At 50.4% G+C, this 17,222-nt stretch overlaps 1 protein-coding gene across 1 annotated transcript; it reads left to right on the top strand.

Annotated features, from left to right (window-relative positions):
• The first annotated feature begins 1,884 nt into the window (after positions 1–1,884).
• Positions 1,885–11,176, top strand: ATP6V1G2 (ATPase H+ transporting V1 subunit G2). The gene is made up of 3 exons (XM_063935746.1): positions 1,885–2,155; positions 2,236–2,336; positions 10,763–11,176. Exons 1-3 carry the CDS (start codon positions 2,074–2,076, stop codon positions 10,937–10,939), a joined length of 360 nt encoding a protein of 119 aa, XP_063791816.1. The 5' UTR covers positions 1,885–2,073; the 3' UTR covers positions 10,940–11,176.
• Positions 11,177–17,222: the final 6,046 nt, after the last annotated feature.

Here is a 17,222-nt window from a genome sequence, read left to right on the forward strand (position 1 = left end):
TGGAGACAGATAAGGTGATGTGACAGTGTATGGAGGGATGAGGGAGCAGTACGCTATGGTACACAGAGGGGACAGATAAGGTGATGTGACTGTGTATGGTGGGATGAGGGATCTATATGCTATGGTACACAGAGAGGACAGATAAGGTGATGTGACTGTGTATGGAGGGATGAGGGAGCAGTACGCTATGGTACACAGAGGGGACAGATAAGGTGATGTGACTGTGTATGGAGGGATGAGGGAGCAGTACACTATGGCACACAGAGGGGACAGATAAGGTGATGTGACTGTGTATGGAGGGATGAAGGAGCAGTACGCTATGGTACACAGAGGGGACAGATAAGGTGATGTGACTGTGTATGGAGGGATAGAGAGCAGTACGCTATGGTACACAGAGGGGACAGATAAGGTGATGTGACTGTGTATGGAGGGATGAGGGAGCAGTATGCTATGGTACACAGAGGGGACAGATAAGGTGATGTGACTGTGTATGGAGGGATGAGGGAGCAGTACGCTATGGTACATAGAGGGGGACAGATAAGGTGATGTGACTGTGTATGGAGGGATGAGGGAGCAGTATGCTATGGTACACAGAGGGGACAGATAAGGTGATATGACTGTGTATGGAGGGATGAGGGAGCGGTACACTATGGTACACAGAGGGTACAGATAAGGTGATGTGACTGTGTATGGAGGGATGAGGGAGCAGTACACTATGGTATACAGAGGGGACAGATAAGGTGATGTGACTGTGTATGGAGGGATGAGAGAGCAGTACGCTATGGTACACAGAGGGGACAGATAAGGTGATGTGACTGTGTATGGAGGGATGAGGGAGCAGTACGCTGTGGTACACAGAGGGGACAGATAAGGTGATGTGACTGTGTATGGAGGGATGAGGGAGCAGTATGCTATGGTACACAGAGGGGACAGATAAGGTGATGTGACTGTGTATGGAGTGATGAGGGAGCAGTACGCTATGGTACACAGAGGGGGATAGATAAGGTGATGTGACTGTGTATGGAGGGATAGAGAGTAGTACGCTATGGTACACAGAGGGGACAGATAAGGTGATGTGACTGTGTATGGAGGGATGAGGGAGCAGTACGCTATGGTACACAGAGGTGACAGATAAGGTGATGTGACTGTGTATGGAGGGATGAGGGAGCAGTACGCTATGGTACACAGAGGTGACAGATAAGGTGATGTGACTGTGTATGGAGGGATGAGGGAGCGGTACGCTATGGTACACAGAGGGGACAGATAAGGTGATGTGACTGTGTATGGAGGGATGAGGGAGCAGTATGCTATGGTACACAGAGGGGACAGATAAGGTGATGTGACTGTGTATGGAGGGATGAGGGAGCAGTACGCTATGGTACACAGAGGGGGATAGATAAGGTGATGTGACTGTGTATGGAGGGATAGAGAGTAGTACGCTATGGTACACAGAGGGGACAGATAAGGTGATGTGACTGTGTATGGAGGGATGAGGGAGCAGTACGCTATGGTACACAGAGGTGACAGATAAGGTGATGTGACTGTGTATGGAGGGATGAGGGAGCGGTACGCTATGGTACAGTAGTACACAGACGCGACAGATAAGATACAATTTTGTAGATGGAGGGATGACGGAGAAGGGTATTATTAATACACAGCTACAGATAGAGATGGTGCTGAGGATGGATGAAGGATCCGGCTGCTATTGGTTTGTGGACTGTGGTAGGAAGAAGATGATGGTGAGGACAGAGGGAGGGAGGGGGATACAGGGGGCTGTTATTGGTATGAGGGAGGAGAGGGAGAAGATGATGCTGAGGACAGAGGGAGGGAAGGGGGATACAGGGGGCTGTTATTGGTATGAGGGAGGAGAGGGAGAAGATGATGCTGAGGATGAAGGGGTGAAGAGGAGGAGGAGAAGGAGGGGTGTATCTGTGACTGCAGTGAGCACAGAGGACACAGGTACAGCTGGGAAGGAGATAAGGAGAAATCAAGGCTCTATAATAAAGGGTCAGCACAGCATTAGGCTGGTGTAAGTTCTAGCTGCACACTGCATTGTGTGGGTACAGTCACACCATGACCAGCCAGTCACAGGGGATCCAGCAGCTGCTGCAGGCAGAGAAGAGAGCAGCAGAGAGAGTGTCTGAGGCCAGGAAACGTAAGTCATGCACGCTGCCATTGTCAGGCTATGCAGGGCCATCAGCAGGCTACATATGACGGATGCTTTGTCCCTTCCAGGTAAAGCCCGGAGGCTGAAGCAGGCGAAGGAGGAGGCGCAGGTAGAGATAGAGCAGTATCGTGTGGAGAGAGAGAGGGAGTTCCAGAGCCAGCAACGTACTGTATGTAGCTGTTATCTATCTATCTATCTATATCTGTCTATACACGTGTGTACATCTTATAATTATCTATCTGTCTGTCTGTCTGTCTGTCTGTCTGTCTGTCTGTCTGTCTGTCTGTCTGTCTATCTATCTATCTATCTATCTATACACGTGTGTACATCTTATAATTATCTATCTATCTATCTATCTATCTATCTATCTATCTATCTATCTATCTATCTATCTATCTATCTATCTATCTATCTATCTATCTATCTATCTGTGTATGTAAATCTTTTATCTATCTATCTATCTATCTATCTATCTATCTATCTATCTATCTATCTATCTATCTATCTATCTATCTATCTATATCTGTCTATACACGTGTGTACATCTTATAATTATCTATCTATCTATCTATCTATCTATCTATCTATCTATCTATCTATCTATCTATCTATCTATCTATCTATCTATCTATCTATCTGTGTATGTACATCTTTTATCTATCTATCTATCTATCTATCTATCTATCTATCTATCTATCTATCTATCTATCTATCCACGTGTGCAGTGGCGCACACAGGGGGGAAGGGGGGTTCTGCAGCACCCGCGGGCCACCCGCGATCAGTGCTGCCTGGCCGGCCGCTGCCTGTTCAGCTCCAATATTAGCCCTGTGGAAGCGCTGACTGACTGCTGAACTGGCTATTTTCTGGGCACCGTGCAGCAATCACGGTCTGCGCTCAGCTCCCGGAAGGGGAATGAGAAGGAGGTGGATTTGCACCGCAGCACGGCACTTTAGGGTCACAGAGGAGATCAGCAGCTTGAAGGGCATGCTGTAATCTGTGTGTGTGTGTGTATATGTGTGTACTGTATGTATGTTCTGTGTGTGTTTATAAGGGGTCTATTCATGCAGCAGAGAAAAGCCCTGTTTTGCGCTAAACAGGGCTTTTCTCTGCCTAGCGCAATTCACAGAGCGGGTTACCGTGGAGAAGTCTCTGACTTCCCCAGCGGTACCCCCGCTCTGTGCCTGAATCGCATCACCATACCTTTGTATGGTGAGTGCGATTCATGAAGGTGCGGAAAGCTCTGCTTTCCGCTTCTCCATGGAGTTCAGGTTCGCCATCTCAGGACAGCGTAACCAGGGCCGGCGCTACCACTAGGCAGCTTTAGGCAGCTGCCTAGGGCGGCGACCACTGGAGGGCGGCACCGCAAAGTGAAAGTGAAAGAACACACACACTCCTCCCGCTCCTACGCGCTCGTTGGCGCCTGGCCCACCACGTCTGACTGTCTGCAGTGCAGTGCCACTGCCTTCAAACGTGAGTGTGCCGCCCTAGCTACTTCAGTTCATGAAGGAGAGTCCTGCTGTCACCCGCTGCCCTGGTCGCTGGTCCGCTCCGCTGTTGCATCAGGCGCCGCCTCTCCGGGAGATCGAGAAAATTGTTATCCGCGCCCCCCCCCCCCCCCCATGCAATCCCAGTGCGTCCCACATTATGACCTGACACTCAGTCACAGTCCTGACTACCCGCCGCTCCGGCGCTCCCCGGGCCCCGCGCGATGGTCTCCGTCTCCCGCGGCAGGCGTCCCCCCCCCGCCTTCACCCCTGCTTTTCGGCACAGTGACTGACTGTGACAGTGACACAGGTCAGACTCAGGGCAGCACATGAAGGAGTCACCCGCTGCCCTGGTCCGCTCCGCTGCCGCATCGGGCGCCGCCTCTCCGGGAGATCAAGCAAATTGTTATCCGTCCCCCCCCTTCCCCCCCGCAATCCCGCGGCCGCATCTCATCAGTACCTACCTGCAGTACTGGAGGCAGTGCCGGGGTATGGTCCATGGAGGGGCAATGATAGATAGAAGTTTGGGCAATACTGGGGGGTAAAGGAGGGGGTTTGGAGCAGGCAATACTAGGTGCAGTGATAGGGGTAGGGAGGGAGGTAAAGGTGAATAGCAGTTGGGATGGTGTTATTGGCACTGTGTGGCCACCACTGAGGTCTGGCCACAAGCAGTAGTAGCGGGTGCACCACAGGTCGCAGCAGTGCCTGCACAATAGCTTCATGTTGTATTCTCATAGATCCTTAGCTTGGTCTAGTTGTGAGTGGCACTGGGAATATCAGGGCAGCGCCACACTCACAACTAGACCAAGCTAAGGCTCTATGAGAATACAACATGAAGCTATAACGGTGTGCTCTACCTGGTGCAATGTGTATAATGGTGTGCTCTACCTGGTGCAATGTGTATAACGGTGTGCTCTACCTGGTGCAATGTGTATAATGGTGTGCTCTACCTGGTGCAATGTGTATAACGGTGTGCTCTACCTGGTGCTATGTGTATAATGGTGTGCTCTACCTGGTGCAATGTGTATAATGGTGTGCTCTACCTGGTGCTATGTGTATGTGCGACCAGCATACCGGCGCCGGGAGCCCGACGGCCGGCTTACCGACAGTGTGGCAAGCGCAAATGAGCCCCTTGCGGGCTCGCTGCGCTCACCACGCTACGTGCACGGTGGTGCGCTACGCGAGACACGCTATTTTATTCTCCCTCCAGGGGGTTGTGGACCCCCACGAGGGAGAATAAGTGTCGGTATGCTGGCTGTCGGGATCCTGGCGCCGGTATACTGTGCGCCGGGATCCCGTCAGTCGGCATACTGAAACCCACCCCCTGGTGCAATGTGTATAACGGTGTGCTCTACCTGGTGCAATGTGTATAACGGTGTGCTCTACCTGGTGCAATGTGTATAACGGTGTGCTCTACCTGGTGCAATGTGTATAACGGTGTGCTCTACCTGGTGCAATGTGTATAACGGTGTGCTCTACCTGGTGCAATGTGTATAACGGTGTGCTCTACCTGGTGCAATGTGTATAACGGTGTGCTCTACCTGGTGCAATGTGTATAACAGTGTGCTCTACCTGGTGTGTGCTCTACCTGGTTTCAATGTGTATGCTGGGCTGGAGAATGGGTACTGGTGTGTGCTTTTGGTCACTGGGGGGTTACGAGCAGGCTGAAGTTTTGCCTAGGGTGACAAGAAACCTTGCACCGGCCCTGGGCGTAACCTGAACTGTGGTGCGGAGACGGCAGGGAAGCTCAATGCTTCCCTGATCGCTGCTCGGCACCTGATGCTGGCTCCGCCCCTCAACCTCCCAGCAACCACTGCGGCCTGCCGGGAGGTCATCAAGCTGCGCATGCGCAAAGGGACCGTCGCTGGACTCCACGCATCGCAGAGAGGGACCGCCGGAGAAGACCTCACCGCAGGAGCCCCAGACTCCGCAGCGCATCGTCGGAAAGGGTGAGTATACATGAATTGCTACTTATTACAACTATACATCGCATCGAAGAGATGCGATGTATAGTGATAAGTAGCAATTATGTTTTCATTTACTACATGAATAGACCCCCTAAGTATGCTGTGTGTTATGCTATGTGTGTGTGTGTGTGTGTGTGTGTGTGTGTGTGTGTGTGTGTGTGTATATGAATGTATGCTGTGTGTCTCACACACAAACACACACACACACACACACACACACACATATACATTTATGGAATCAATATGATATGCCGATTGTCGGGATCCCATCGGTCAGTACACCGATGCCAGGATCTCGATAGCCGGAATACCGGCGGCGAGTTCAGCATGTCCCCTCGCCACACTTCAGGCCCATATGGTTAAATTCCCCCTTGGGTGGTGGCGTGGACCAATTATCTATCTATCTATCTATCTATCTATCTATCTATCTATCTATCTATCTATCTATCTATCTATCTATCTATCTATCTATCTTTCTGTCTGCCTGTTTGTCTGTCTCTGTCTATGTATCTATCTGTCTATCTATACACATGTGTGTATGTACATCTTATGATTATCTATCTATCTATCTATCTATCTATCTATCTATCTATCTATCTATCTGTCTGTCTATGTATCCATCTATCTATACACATGTGTGTATGTACATCTTATGATTATCTATCTATCTATCTATCTATCTATCTATCTATCTATCTATCTATCTATCTATCTATCTATCTGTGTCTGTCTGTCTGTCTTTCTATCTATATATCTATCTGTCTATCTATCTGTCTATTCTATCTATCTATACCAGCGGTGGCCAACCCGTGACTCTCGAGCCGCATGCGGCTCTTTTATCTGCCGCATGGCCCTCAAGCAGCTCCTGGCCACCGCTGCTCCGAGCTGGAGACCCACATACGCCTCTCCGGTGGCGGTGCCTCTCTTCATACGGCGCCGGCCCGTGAGCCAATCAGCAGCTAAGACTCCTGATTGGCTGCCGGACCGCGAGCTCTGATTGGCTCACGGACCGGCGACTAATTCAGGAGAGATGCCGTGAGAAAGTGAGAGTGAGAAAAGCACTGAGCAGCAGCAGCGCGGTGAGCGGGGCACGGGGGCTGGTGAGCACTGTGGGGCATAGCTGGCACTGGGGGCAAATCAGGCAATGTGAGGCAATGTGTATTTGGCAGGGGTCATATCTGGCACTGTGGGAGCATATCTGGCACTGTGGGGGCATGTGTAGCTGGCACTCGGGGCATAGCTGGCACTGTGGGGACATGTGTAGCTGGCACTGGGGGCATAACTGGCACTGTGGGGACATGTGTATCTGCACTGGGGGCATATCTGGCACTGGGGGGACATGTGTAGCTGGCACTGGCGGCATTGCTGGCACTGTGGGGACATATGTATCTGCACTGGGGGCATATCTGGCACTGGGGGGACATGTGTAGCTGGCACTGTGGGCATCGCTGGCACTGTGGGGACATATGTATCTGCACTGGGGGCATATCTGGCAATGGGGCATAGCTAGCACTGTGGGGACGTGTATCTGGCACTGGGGACATAGCTGGCACTGTGGGGACATGTGTATCTGGCACTGGGGGCATATCTGGCACTGGGGGCATAGCAGGCACTGTGGGAACATGTGTATATAGCGCTGGGGGCATATCTGGCACTGTGGGGACATATGTATCTGCACTGGGGACATATCTGTATCTGGCACTGTGGGGACATATATGCCCCCATAGTGCCAGATACACATATGTCCCCACAGTGCCAGATACACATATGTCCCCACAGTGCCAGATACACATATGTATCTATCTGGCACTGCGGAGGGACCCATTTTTGGGCGTTTTTATATGTACTGTACTGGGGCATTATATGTATGTGGCACTGTACAACATGACGAAAAAACGGGGTTATGATATGAGGTCATACTCCTACAAACGTAATACGAAAGGTGTGCGCACAAAAATGGGGTGTGGCTTTGTGACAACTATGCCACGCCCCCATTTTTGCGTGCGCGATTACGGCACGCGCATCATAGTGGCTCTTGCTTTTGACTACAGATCTTTTCTGGCTCTTCACTATTGACTGGTTGGCCACCCCTGATCTATACACATGTGTGTATGTACATCTTATGATTATCTATCTATCTATCTATCTATCTATCTATCTATCTATCTATCTATCTATCTATCTATCTATCCAATATCCACAGTAGGTGGCACTCCTTCTTCATGTTCCTACCTGCACATATGGAATAAGTAGGATACAGAGGATACAAGGACACCGTAGACACCCAGGAACTCATTGACAAGAGTTTACATTGCACTCACAAGGATGTGTTCCAACGTTTCAGAAATGTAATCCTTCATCAGGGAACAACAGTCACACAGCCAGCCAATGGTGTCGCAGATGATCCCCATGCTGTGTCCTAGGACGCAGCTGGGATCAGTAATGCAGCAGAAGGCGTCAAAACTGTCGACAGGTCAGAAAGACGACACTAGTTTTTCATTGTTATTTGGTGTGTACGTCTACATAGGCTGACATGGACACCGTATAAGTGTACCGCGTCCCCTCGCATGGCGCGCTATGCTCGCCACACTATTATATTCCCCCTCCAGGTCCACTGTGATGGTAAAGTATGGACAAGTCTTTTTCAATAAAAAAAAAATCAAGTAAAACTGATGTCGAATTTTTTAACCTGTCGGCATTTTAAATGTCTGTATTTTGATCTTGTTGGTATTTTAAATGTCGGTATTTTGACCATGTCGGGATTTTGACCTTGTCGGGATTTTGATGGGATTTTGATTGTAGGTAAATTGACCGCATCCCGCAAATTATCAATGTTACTTCAATGCTGATTGGTTGCCATTGACAACTTCTCCACTGGCTCACTTCTCCTCTCTTATCACTGCTTCATGTATAGACCCCTATCTATCTACAAATGTGTCCTCATACATCTATTCTCAAGGTCCTGTGCAACTCTGCTAACGTCGTTTTTTTTATTTACCGTATATGCATCATATTTGCAACGCAATGCGACTAGTGTGCACGTGGAGTCTATGCTGATTAATGAGATATATGACGCTTGTATATAGGGGGTCATTCCGTGTTGATCGCTCGCTAGCAGCTTTTAGCAGCCGTGCAAACGCATAGTCGCCGCCCATGGGGGAGTGTATTTTTACTTTGCAGGAGTGCGAACGCCTGTGCAGCAGAGCGCCTGCAAACACATTTTGTGCAGAACAAGACCAGCCCTGTAGTTACTTATTCTGTACGATGATTGCTGCGACGAGTGGCACGGTAATGACGTCAGATACCCGCCAAGCAAACACTTGGACACTCCTGTATTTTTCCAAACACTCCCAGAAAACGGTCAGTTGACATCCAGAAATGCCCCCTTTCTGTCAATCTCCTTGCGTTCGGCTGTGCGATTGGAATCGTTGCTAGAACCTGTGCAAAACCACAAAGGACTTCGTACCCGTACGACATGTGTGCACGTTGCGGTGCATACGCATGCGCAGATTATCCGTTTTTCTCACTAATCGCTACGCAGCGAACAACGGCAGCTAGCGATCAACTCAGAATGACCCCCCCTTGTGTGTGACTGTATACGGAGCAGAACAGAACTTGTATTGGAATAAAGGTGCGTCTGCTACATTGTAGCACTTCGTGTACAGTTTCCAACTCAACCACACACAGATATACAAGTGTCACACATATTACATTATTAGCACAGTCTCCTGCTGCGTCCTAGCTGCATTGCATTGCGACTAAGATGCATTTTTGCTAAAAAAAAAAAAAAAAGACGCCCAACGCTATCACCGTCTCAGTGGACGTGGAGTGCAAATAGTGGCTGTCTGGCGTGACTGTAGCACAGATGTATGAGGACACGTCTATATAAAAAAATTAAAATCAACCTTTAGTAAGTATACCCCCTTGGGCAGAGGTTCTCATACTTGGTCCTGAAGGCACCCCAACGGTTTTAGATATACCCATTGCTCAGCACAGATGGTTAAATCAAACTGACTGAGGTGCTAATAAGTCACCTGTGGCCAAGCATGGATAAACTTAAAGCCTGGAACATTGGGGTGCCTTGAGGGCCTTCAGAGATGTACCTAAACTGGCGTATCTATAATGTGCGCAATGTGTGCAGGCCTACATCCCACACCCTGCACCCATTTCTTGAATACTTACCCCTTACGACCAGTGGTTGCGATGGTGACCCAATGCAGCATCTTCAGATGCACCACTAATACAGGGCCGGATTAAGCCTTGGGGAGGCCTGGGGCACGTAAGATAGGGGGGCCCTGGTGGAGGGGGAGGGTATATATTAGATTGTGCATACCTCTCAGTATGACCCATTCTGGGAGGGACAAAATACTCTCTACCTGGACTTCCCTTTTAATATATGACTGGCATCACATGTGTGGAACTATTTCATTAATAAAAAGGTATTTGAACAAAAATGATTACAATCATAAATTCAGAGGGAAGTCTAGTGATGTCAGTGTGCTCGGGCTGGGGGCCCCTTGACAGAGGGGGGCCCGGGTACAGTATTCCCTGCATCCCCCCCTTAAGCTGGCTATGCACTTATATCAGGATTGCAAGTAGAAGGAGTCTTTTTCCTACAGACACCTCCCGCTGCATTAGAATACTTGAGCATCCAAAAGACACATTATCCAAAGACGCATTATCATCTTCGTGCGTACACTCATGGTAACGAATGTGCCATAGGGGTTTTCTGAAACTTCTGCGTAGTAGCAAATAATTGCCCAACTACAGCACGTAAGCCTCAGCATTGCCTGTGGTTTGTGTGCACCTTTAAATCACGCCCCATATTTCCATTTGCTATGCAGCGGAGTGCAAGCTACTGTTCTCTGATGTCAGCTCTTTCACGGCTTCATATATCTATTGGAAATAGCTGCGTTTATGCTGTCTCCTACTCCCGGCTCAGGGGCACAGTCTGGGTATTCTGGGGTGTGGGCGGAGTGGACTTTAGGCGCAGCCTAGTTTGTTTCCTGATTTATCAGATTTTGGAACGCATACAAGAACACGCAAATCAAAATGTAGGAACGACATAATCCTGCACATATATATGTTGTCAATAAAATGCATGTGTTATATGTCCGTCTTGACATCTTCATTCTTGAATACAGGCTTTGGGCACCCAGGGGGACCTATCCTCTGAAATAGAAACCCGAACCAGACGGACGCTTCAGACAATGCAGGGCAGCCATGGAAAGAATAAAGAAGTTGTGCTGAGGAGGTTGCTGACCCTGGTGTGTGACATCAAGCCTGAGCTACACCCCAACTACCGCTTCACCGGTTACTGAGCCGCCGCCAGCAGCCCCTCTGTGTGCACCGGCTGTGCCGTGATCACTGTTGTGTTTTCTATCCGGTTACATTAATATAAAACATCTGTCCCCGCTGGGCAGCTGCTGTTATGTGACTTGCATCTGGTCCCTTATTGTTATAATGTTATATATCCTCGCTTCCTTACACTTAATGTTCCCTGTTGTGATGGTGTGAGGGAGGTGTAACCGGAATAAAGGGACGGCTTGTCATGTGAATCCATTGCAGTGATTAATGTGGGTGAGTGGAGTAGTGGGAGACAGAGATACTGGTTGTATTTGTATTTTATGCTGAAGGTGACGGGCACTGACTGCAGATCTTACTGAAAACGCTCAATAGGCTAAAGATCACTGGTTCCTATAGGACAGCATCTGCCCAATCACATCACAGCATGTCAGAGATCAGGGATCCCTATGTGGATAGAGTTGGTTACATGCAGTAGTGCATAACGAAGCACCTGCAAATCCCTTGTGCCCCTTAACCTTCCCAACCAAGTCGTCAGGGCTGTATTAATGCTGCATGGGCCTGAGGCTGAAACTGTTCAAGGCCCTATTGTGAAAAGCGGAGGAGGTGGGGCCAGTGCTGTGTGGGTGTGGCCAGTGCCATGTGGTCGGGTACACCCTCTGAGCCCCAATGTCTCCCTTAAAATATAAAAGTATAAAAAGTGCATCATTTTGTGAGGTAAATATAATGTACGGCTGACTGTGCGGCCAACTAGAGACTGGTCATCATCATGCTGTCATGAAGATGGGCCTATTTTTATGTGGAGGCCTGGATCTATTGTCCCATTCTCCCCATTGCCAATCTGGCATTGCAATCCATTAATTCACAACACCTAACTCCTCATGAACCCAAATTAACAATATATTTTGGAGTGATTTCTTACCTTATTTGGGACCTTAGAGGGCAATAAATCTATAGTGGGTGCCGGGTGTGCAAATCCTGCGCCCAGTTATCACCACGCACCCTACACCCATATATAGTTACCCTACAGGCACTCTTCACACCATCGCAAGGGGCTACGCCCCCTTAACCCCTGCACGCCTTTCTGGGGTTAAATATTTGTATTATATCATGGAGTATCCTAGTTTTGTTAGTGGTTAAATATTGCATGATGAAAGGGTGTCCGAAGGTTAAGGGGGTGTAGCCTCTTGCGATGGCGTGAACACCGCCTGCAGGGCACAATGTACAGAATGTAGCGGATGCGGGGGGGGGGGGCGCAGATGGGGGAGGGCAGGGGTTAAAGTGCAGAGGAACGAGGTGAAACTGAGTTCCACCACCTGTAATGGTAGGGTGAACTAGTTCCACCACCTCCATTGCCCTGCACAGTAATTCCAACAGAAAAATCTGGTCCATCACCAACATCAATAGATGATGCAGGTGGCGCTAGTATTACTGACGAGCTGCAGCCATCTCCCTCTTCTTCATGTCCTGGTGGCTCCATGATCCTCCTCCATCTACAGCCCAACCCTCCTGGTACTAATACATGTTGTGTCTGTTGGACAGCATTCATCCCCTCTTTAGGTCTCAGTGGCTTTCTTTTCCGGCATGGCATATGTGATGTCATGCTATCACCGCTGCTGAAGTGAAGAAGGGCCATGAAGAGGAGCAGGAAATGTATATCTTGAAGACACGATGAGAGGGAGGTAGAGGAACAAGAGATGTGGGGAAGCTTCGGTAGGGATACAGGGCATGGAGCTCCTGGAGGGACACAGATGGTGAGCTTCTGGAGTAACAGAGGCAGAGATGTGTATAAGGGGCACTACTGTGGGCATTATGTGTATAAGCGGCACTACTGTGGTCATTATGTGTAAGGGGCACTACTATTGTGGCACTTCTGTGCTCGTTATGTGTATAAGTGGTGCTACTGTGTGGCATAACTTGTATAAAAGGTACCACTGTGTAGTGCAATGTGAATAAACGGCACTACTGAGTGACGTAACCTGAATAAGGGGCAGTACTATGTAGTGTGATATGAATCAGGGGCCCTACATGCGGTGTAATGTGAATAAGATTGTGTTATTGTGTGGTGTAATTTGAATTGGGAGTACTATTATATGACCATGCTGCTTCTTTGTGAGATCAATGTCCCTTTAGAAAGTATGGGAAGTAGTGCACTAACCTTTAGTTTGCAGGGGGGTGACTAAAACACTAGCACTGGCCCTGGCTCCACTTAATGTGAGAATGCGGGGGTAGGTGGTAGGTGGCAGGGTAAATGAGTTCCACCACCTCTACAGGACCACTTTAAGCCCTGGGGGGAGGGTGTCTGTAGATGCTGCGGGGGGAGGGGGGCGTTTGGGGGATAGTGGATGGGAGAGGGGTTCGGGAGGTGCTGCGGGTGGGGGAGTGGGGTCCACGGATGGGAGAGGGGGTCCGGAGGCGCTGTGGGTGGGGGAGGGGCAGGTGCGGGGATGTTGCAGAAGGGGTTCTGGAGGCGCTGTGGGTGGGGAAGGGGAGGTGCCACGGGTGGTGGGGTAGGGGGTCTGGAGGCGCCGCGGATGGGGGAGTGGTAGGTGTGGGGTTGCGGTGGATGGGGGAGGGGGTCCGGAGGCGCTGCTGGTACTTTACCTGCCAAAAAGGTAGTTGGAGGGTATGCAGTCACACTGCTAATCTCTCGCCCTATGATCCCATCTCTCAGCAGCAGCAGCATCTCCCGCACACACATGCCATGTCGTACATGGTGCAATCTGTCTGCCTCTCTCAGACTGTCTCATTGAGGCGCTGGGCCGGGGGTTGCGGGTGTTTCTCCACTTGGTCCGCAGTCTACCCGGGCTCAGTCTCAGGGTCACTATACGCTGTCCTGGGCAGCCGGACGGCACAGGAACCAGCAGTGCCCCGACTCCCACGTAACCCGCTCTGTTACTGTGCAGGCTGCTGCCTCACATCTCTCCCCGCCAGCCGCCCCACTTGCAGCGCACCGCAATGGCCACAGTAGGCAGCCATCTTGTCCGGAGCGGGGACCGGACCAGCTCAACCGGGAGCACCGGATGGAGCGCTGCGGGAGGGCTGTGCCGGTAATCGGAACGTAGTGCAGGGTTGTCTCTATCCTCACTGTGTCAGGGCGTTGCTTGGCCCACTGTGACAGGCAGCAGGGGAGAGGCCCCGGCGCTCAGATAGGCGGGGAGCGGGATTGAGATCCGCAGAGCGTCAAACGAAGAGACGCCTACCGGCCTCACATCACCGTCGCAGCCCTGGGGGGACGAAGGATCCGGCTGGGGACATGAGCGCCTTGTCGCTGGGGACATGACAGCCTTGTCGTTGGGGCCAATGTACCGGGATCCCGGTAACTGACCTGTGCCCAGAGCGCTCCTGGGAGACGGCGCCCACCATGGCCTCCAACTGCAGCAGCAACACCACCGCCGCCGGCACCGCCAGCAAGACCAAGAAGAAGCATTGTGTGTGCCAGAGAGTGAGGCTCTTCCGCCAGCGAGCCCCTGCTGAGCGTGCTGATGTGGGGATTCAAGCACACGGTGAGCCGGTGCTCCTGTCTGTCTGTACGGTGTACGTGTACCCCCTCACACACCCCTGCCTGTGCCATGCCAGCTGCTCCTCATTGCCAGGCGTCACTGATTTGTCCAGATCTGTGACTCTGTGACTGTGACTCCGCCCAGCGCTGTGACTCCACCCAGCGTTAGCCACACAGTCACAGAGTCACAGATCTGAGATATTATATAGGAGATATTTACCTCTGCTCCATCTTTAGAGTCCCACATCGGCTGGCAGCAGCATAATCCTTTGGAAAATGGTACAGTGGCCATTTTTCTGGTGATTTGCACATGCGCAGTACAGAAGTCCCTGGGAATAATGCACAGATGCCATTTTCCCGGAGACCTGTGCATGCTCAGTACGCACAAAGCCAGGCTCTACTGCACTGCTGTAAGAGAGTAAGAGGGTATATGTATGTAATGGATTTTGAGGCCTGATCAATATGCAGGTCATACAAAATGAACCCAAATTGAACCTGTTTAAAGATTGCTGTAATTTCAAGCTGAATAATAAAGATTGCTCTGTAAAACACCAATTCACATGATACCACACTGATATATGCGGATGTAGTCATGTTACCGGCGGTCAGGATACTGACGCCGGATTCCCGACCACTGGAAATGCAGGCAGCCGGAATACCGACTAACAGGGACTGTTCCCAGTAGTGGGTGTCCACGACACCCATAGAGTGGGAATAGAACCTGTAGCGAGCGCAGAGAAGCCTGCTTTCATTGCGCTCACCCCCCTTCTGGCATACTGGCGGCCAGGATCCCAGCATTGGTATGCTGACTGCCGGAATCCCGACCGCTGGTCACCTGACCCCGACCCATCATATGTTCCTCTCCTCTTACTAGGACAAATACTGTAGTATGGCTGGTAACCCGAGCTCTGTCATTGGTTGTGCTGTGGCTTCCTATAGCGGTCTCCAGCCGGGTGTGGAATGTTAGGTAGATTAGACTTAGGTCGACATGGTTTCTAGGTCGACAGGTACTAGGGCGACATGATTTTTTTACCTTTTTTTGTGTGTAGTTTTCTCCGTACAGTGACCGGGAACCCCAATTAGTGCACCATGTCCCCTCGCATGGCTCTCTTCGCTCGCCATGCTCCGGGCAAGGTTACCATTCCCAATTGTAGTCCACATGGATCGTAAAGTATGAAAAAGTTAAAAAAATTTAACAAAAATGTGAAAAACTCATGTCCACCTTTTGTCATGTCGACCTAGAATCCCTGTCGACCTAGAAAACCTGTCGACTTACTTACTGTTGACCAATAGTGGTCGACCTAGACAGTGTCAACCTACTTACTGTCGACTTAAAGACCGTATCCCTTCCAGCCAATGTAGACACTATACCCATACTTGCCTACTCTCCCGGAATGGCCGAGAGGCTCCCGAAAATCGGGGGACCCTCCCGGCACCCCGGAAGAGCAAGCAAGTCTCCCGGAATCAGGGGTCCCCCCCCCTGCCCGTCCGCCCACTTAGTGTGCAAAGTGGGCGGTCCGGGCAGTTGATGACGTGATTCTTGCAGAATCGCGTCATCATAGCCACGCCCCCTGCAGTATAATGCCGGTGATTGCGGCATTATAGAGCGGGGGGCGTGGCTTAAAGCGGGCAGCATAGTGACCCCGCCCTACTCCGCCCCCGTCCCACCCTTGCTCCGCCTCCGGACCTCCTCCTCCCCACGTCAGAGCCCTCCCCTGCCCCCTTGCTGAGCCGACCTGGCTGCTCTCTCCCGCAGAGAGCAGCCAGAATGTCGGCAACTCTGACTATACCGTAGGATACAGCGAACGTGTTTTATTCCTTCTATGATATCCTGTGCTCCATAGGATTTCTATCCACTTTGTAATGGGATGATCTCCTTCAGCAGCGGCGGGCTGAGCCGGTGCCAGGCATGGTTTGGGCCACATGGCCCGCACAGAAAGCATTTTTCTCCAGGTGGCAATGAATGTTCACAGGCCAGGGATTTTTTTTCTTTTTTTTACGAAGGTCAGGAAAAATGCTCCAATGACGATGAATTATTAGTGCCCCCAGGTATTATATGAAGGTGTGAGTTGCCTCAAGCTTTAAGTAGTAATACTATTATGGGGCCTAATTCAGACCTGATCGCTCGCTAGGTTTTTTTGCACTGCTGCGAGCAGATAGTCGCCGCCCATAGGGGAGTGTATTTTTGCTTTGCAAGTGTACGAACGCATGTGCAGCCGAGCGCTACAAAAAAGTTTTGTGCAGTTTCTGAGTAGCCGCTGCGATCACTTCAGCCTGTCCGGGCCCAGAATTGACGCTTGGACACGCCTGCGTTTTTCCAACCACTCCCAGAAAACGGTCAGTTGCCACCCACAAACGCCTTCTTCCTGTCAATCTCCTAGCAAACGCCCGTGCAAATGGATATTTCGTAAATCCCATCGCACAGCAATGATCCGCTTTGTACTCATGCAACGCACCTGCGCATTACGGTGCATACGCATGCGCAGTTCTGACAAGATCGCAGCGCAGCGAAAAATCCTAGCGTGCTATCAGGTCTGAATGACCCCCATTGTTCTTAGTGGGACATTAATACATTATTGTGACATGGCAAATTTTTCTCAAAAATCATCAATTATAAGGGGGAATTCAATTTTACGTGAAGTTCCGCTGGATATCACTGCGATGTCTGGCTGCGCACATAACGGCTAGTTAAGGTAGTGGCGACTTCACAAGTTTCCCTCGCTCCTCTAGGGAAATCTAACAGTGCTGGTGGATGAGATGTGCTGTTTCAGAACAGCACCTCAAATCCAATTGAATCC

This window comes from Pseudophryne corroboree, chromosome 8 (assembly GCF_028390025.1).
Source record: "Pseudophryne corroboree isolate aPseCor3 chromosome 8, aPseCor3.hap2, whole genome shotgun sequence".
Lineage (NCBI taxonomy): Eukaryota > Metazoa > Chordata > Amphibia > Anura > Myobatrachidae > Pseudophryne > Pseudophryne corroboree.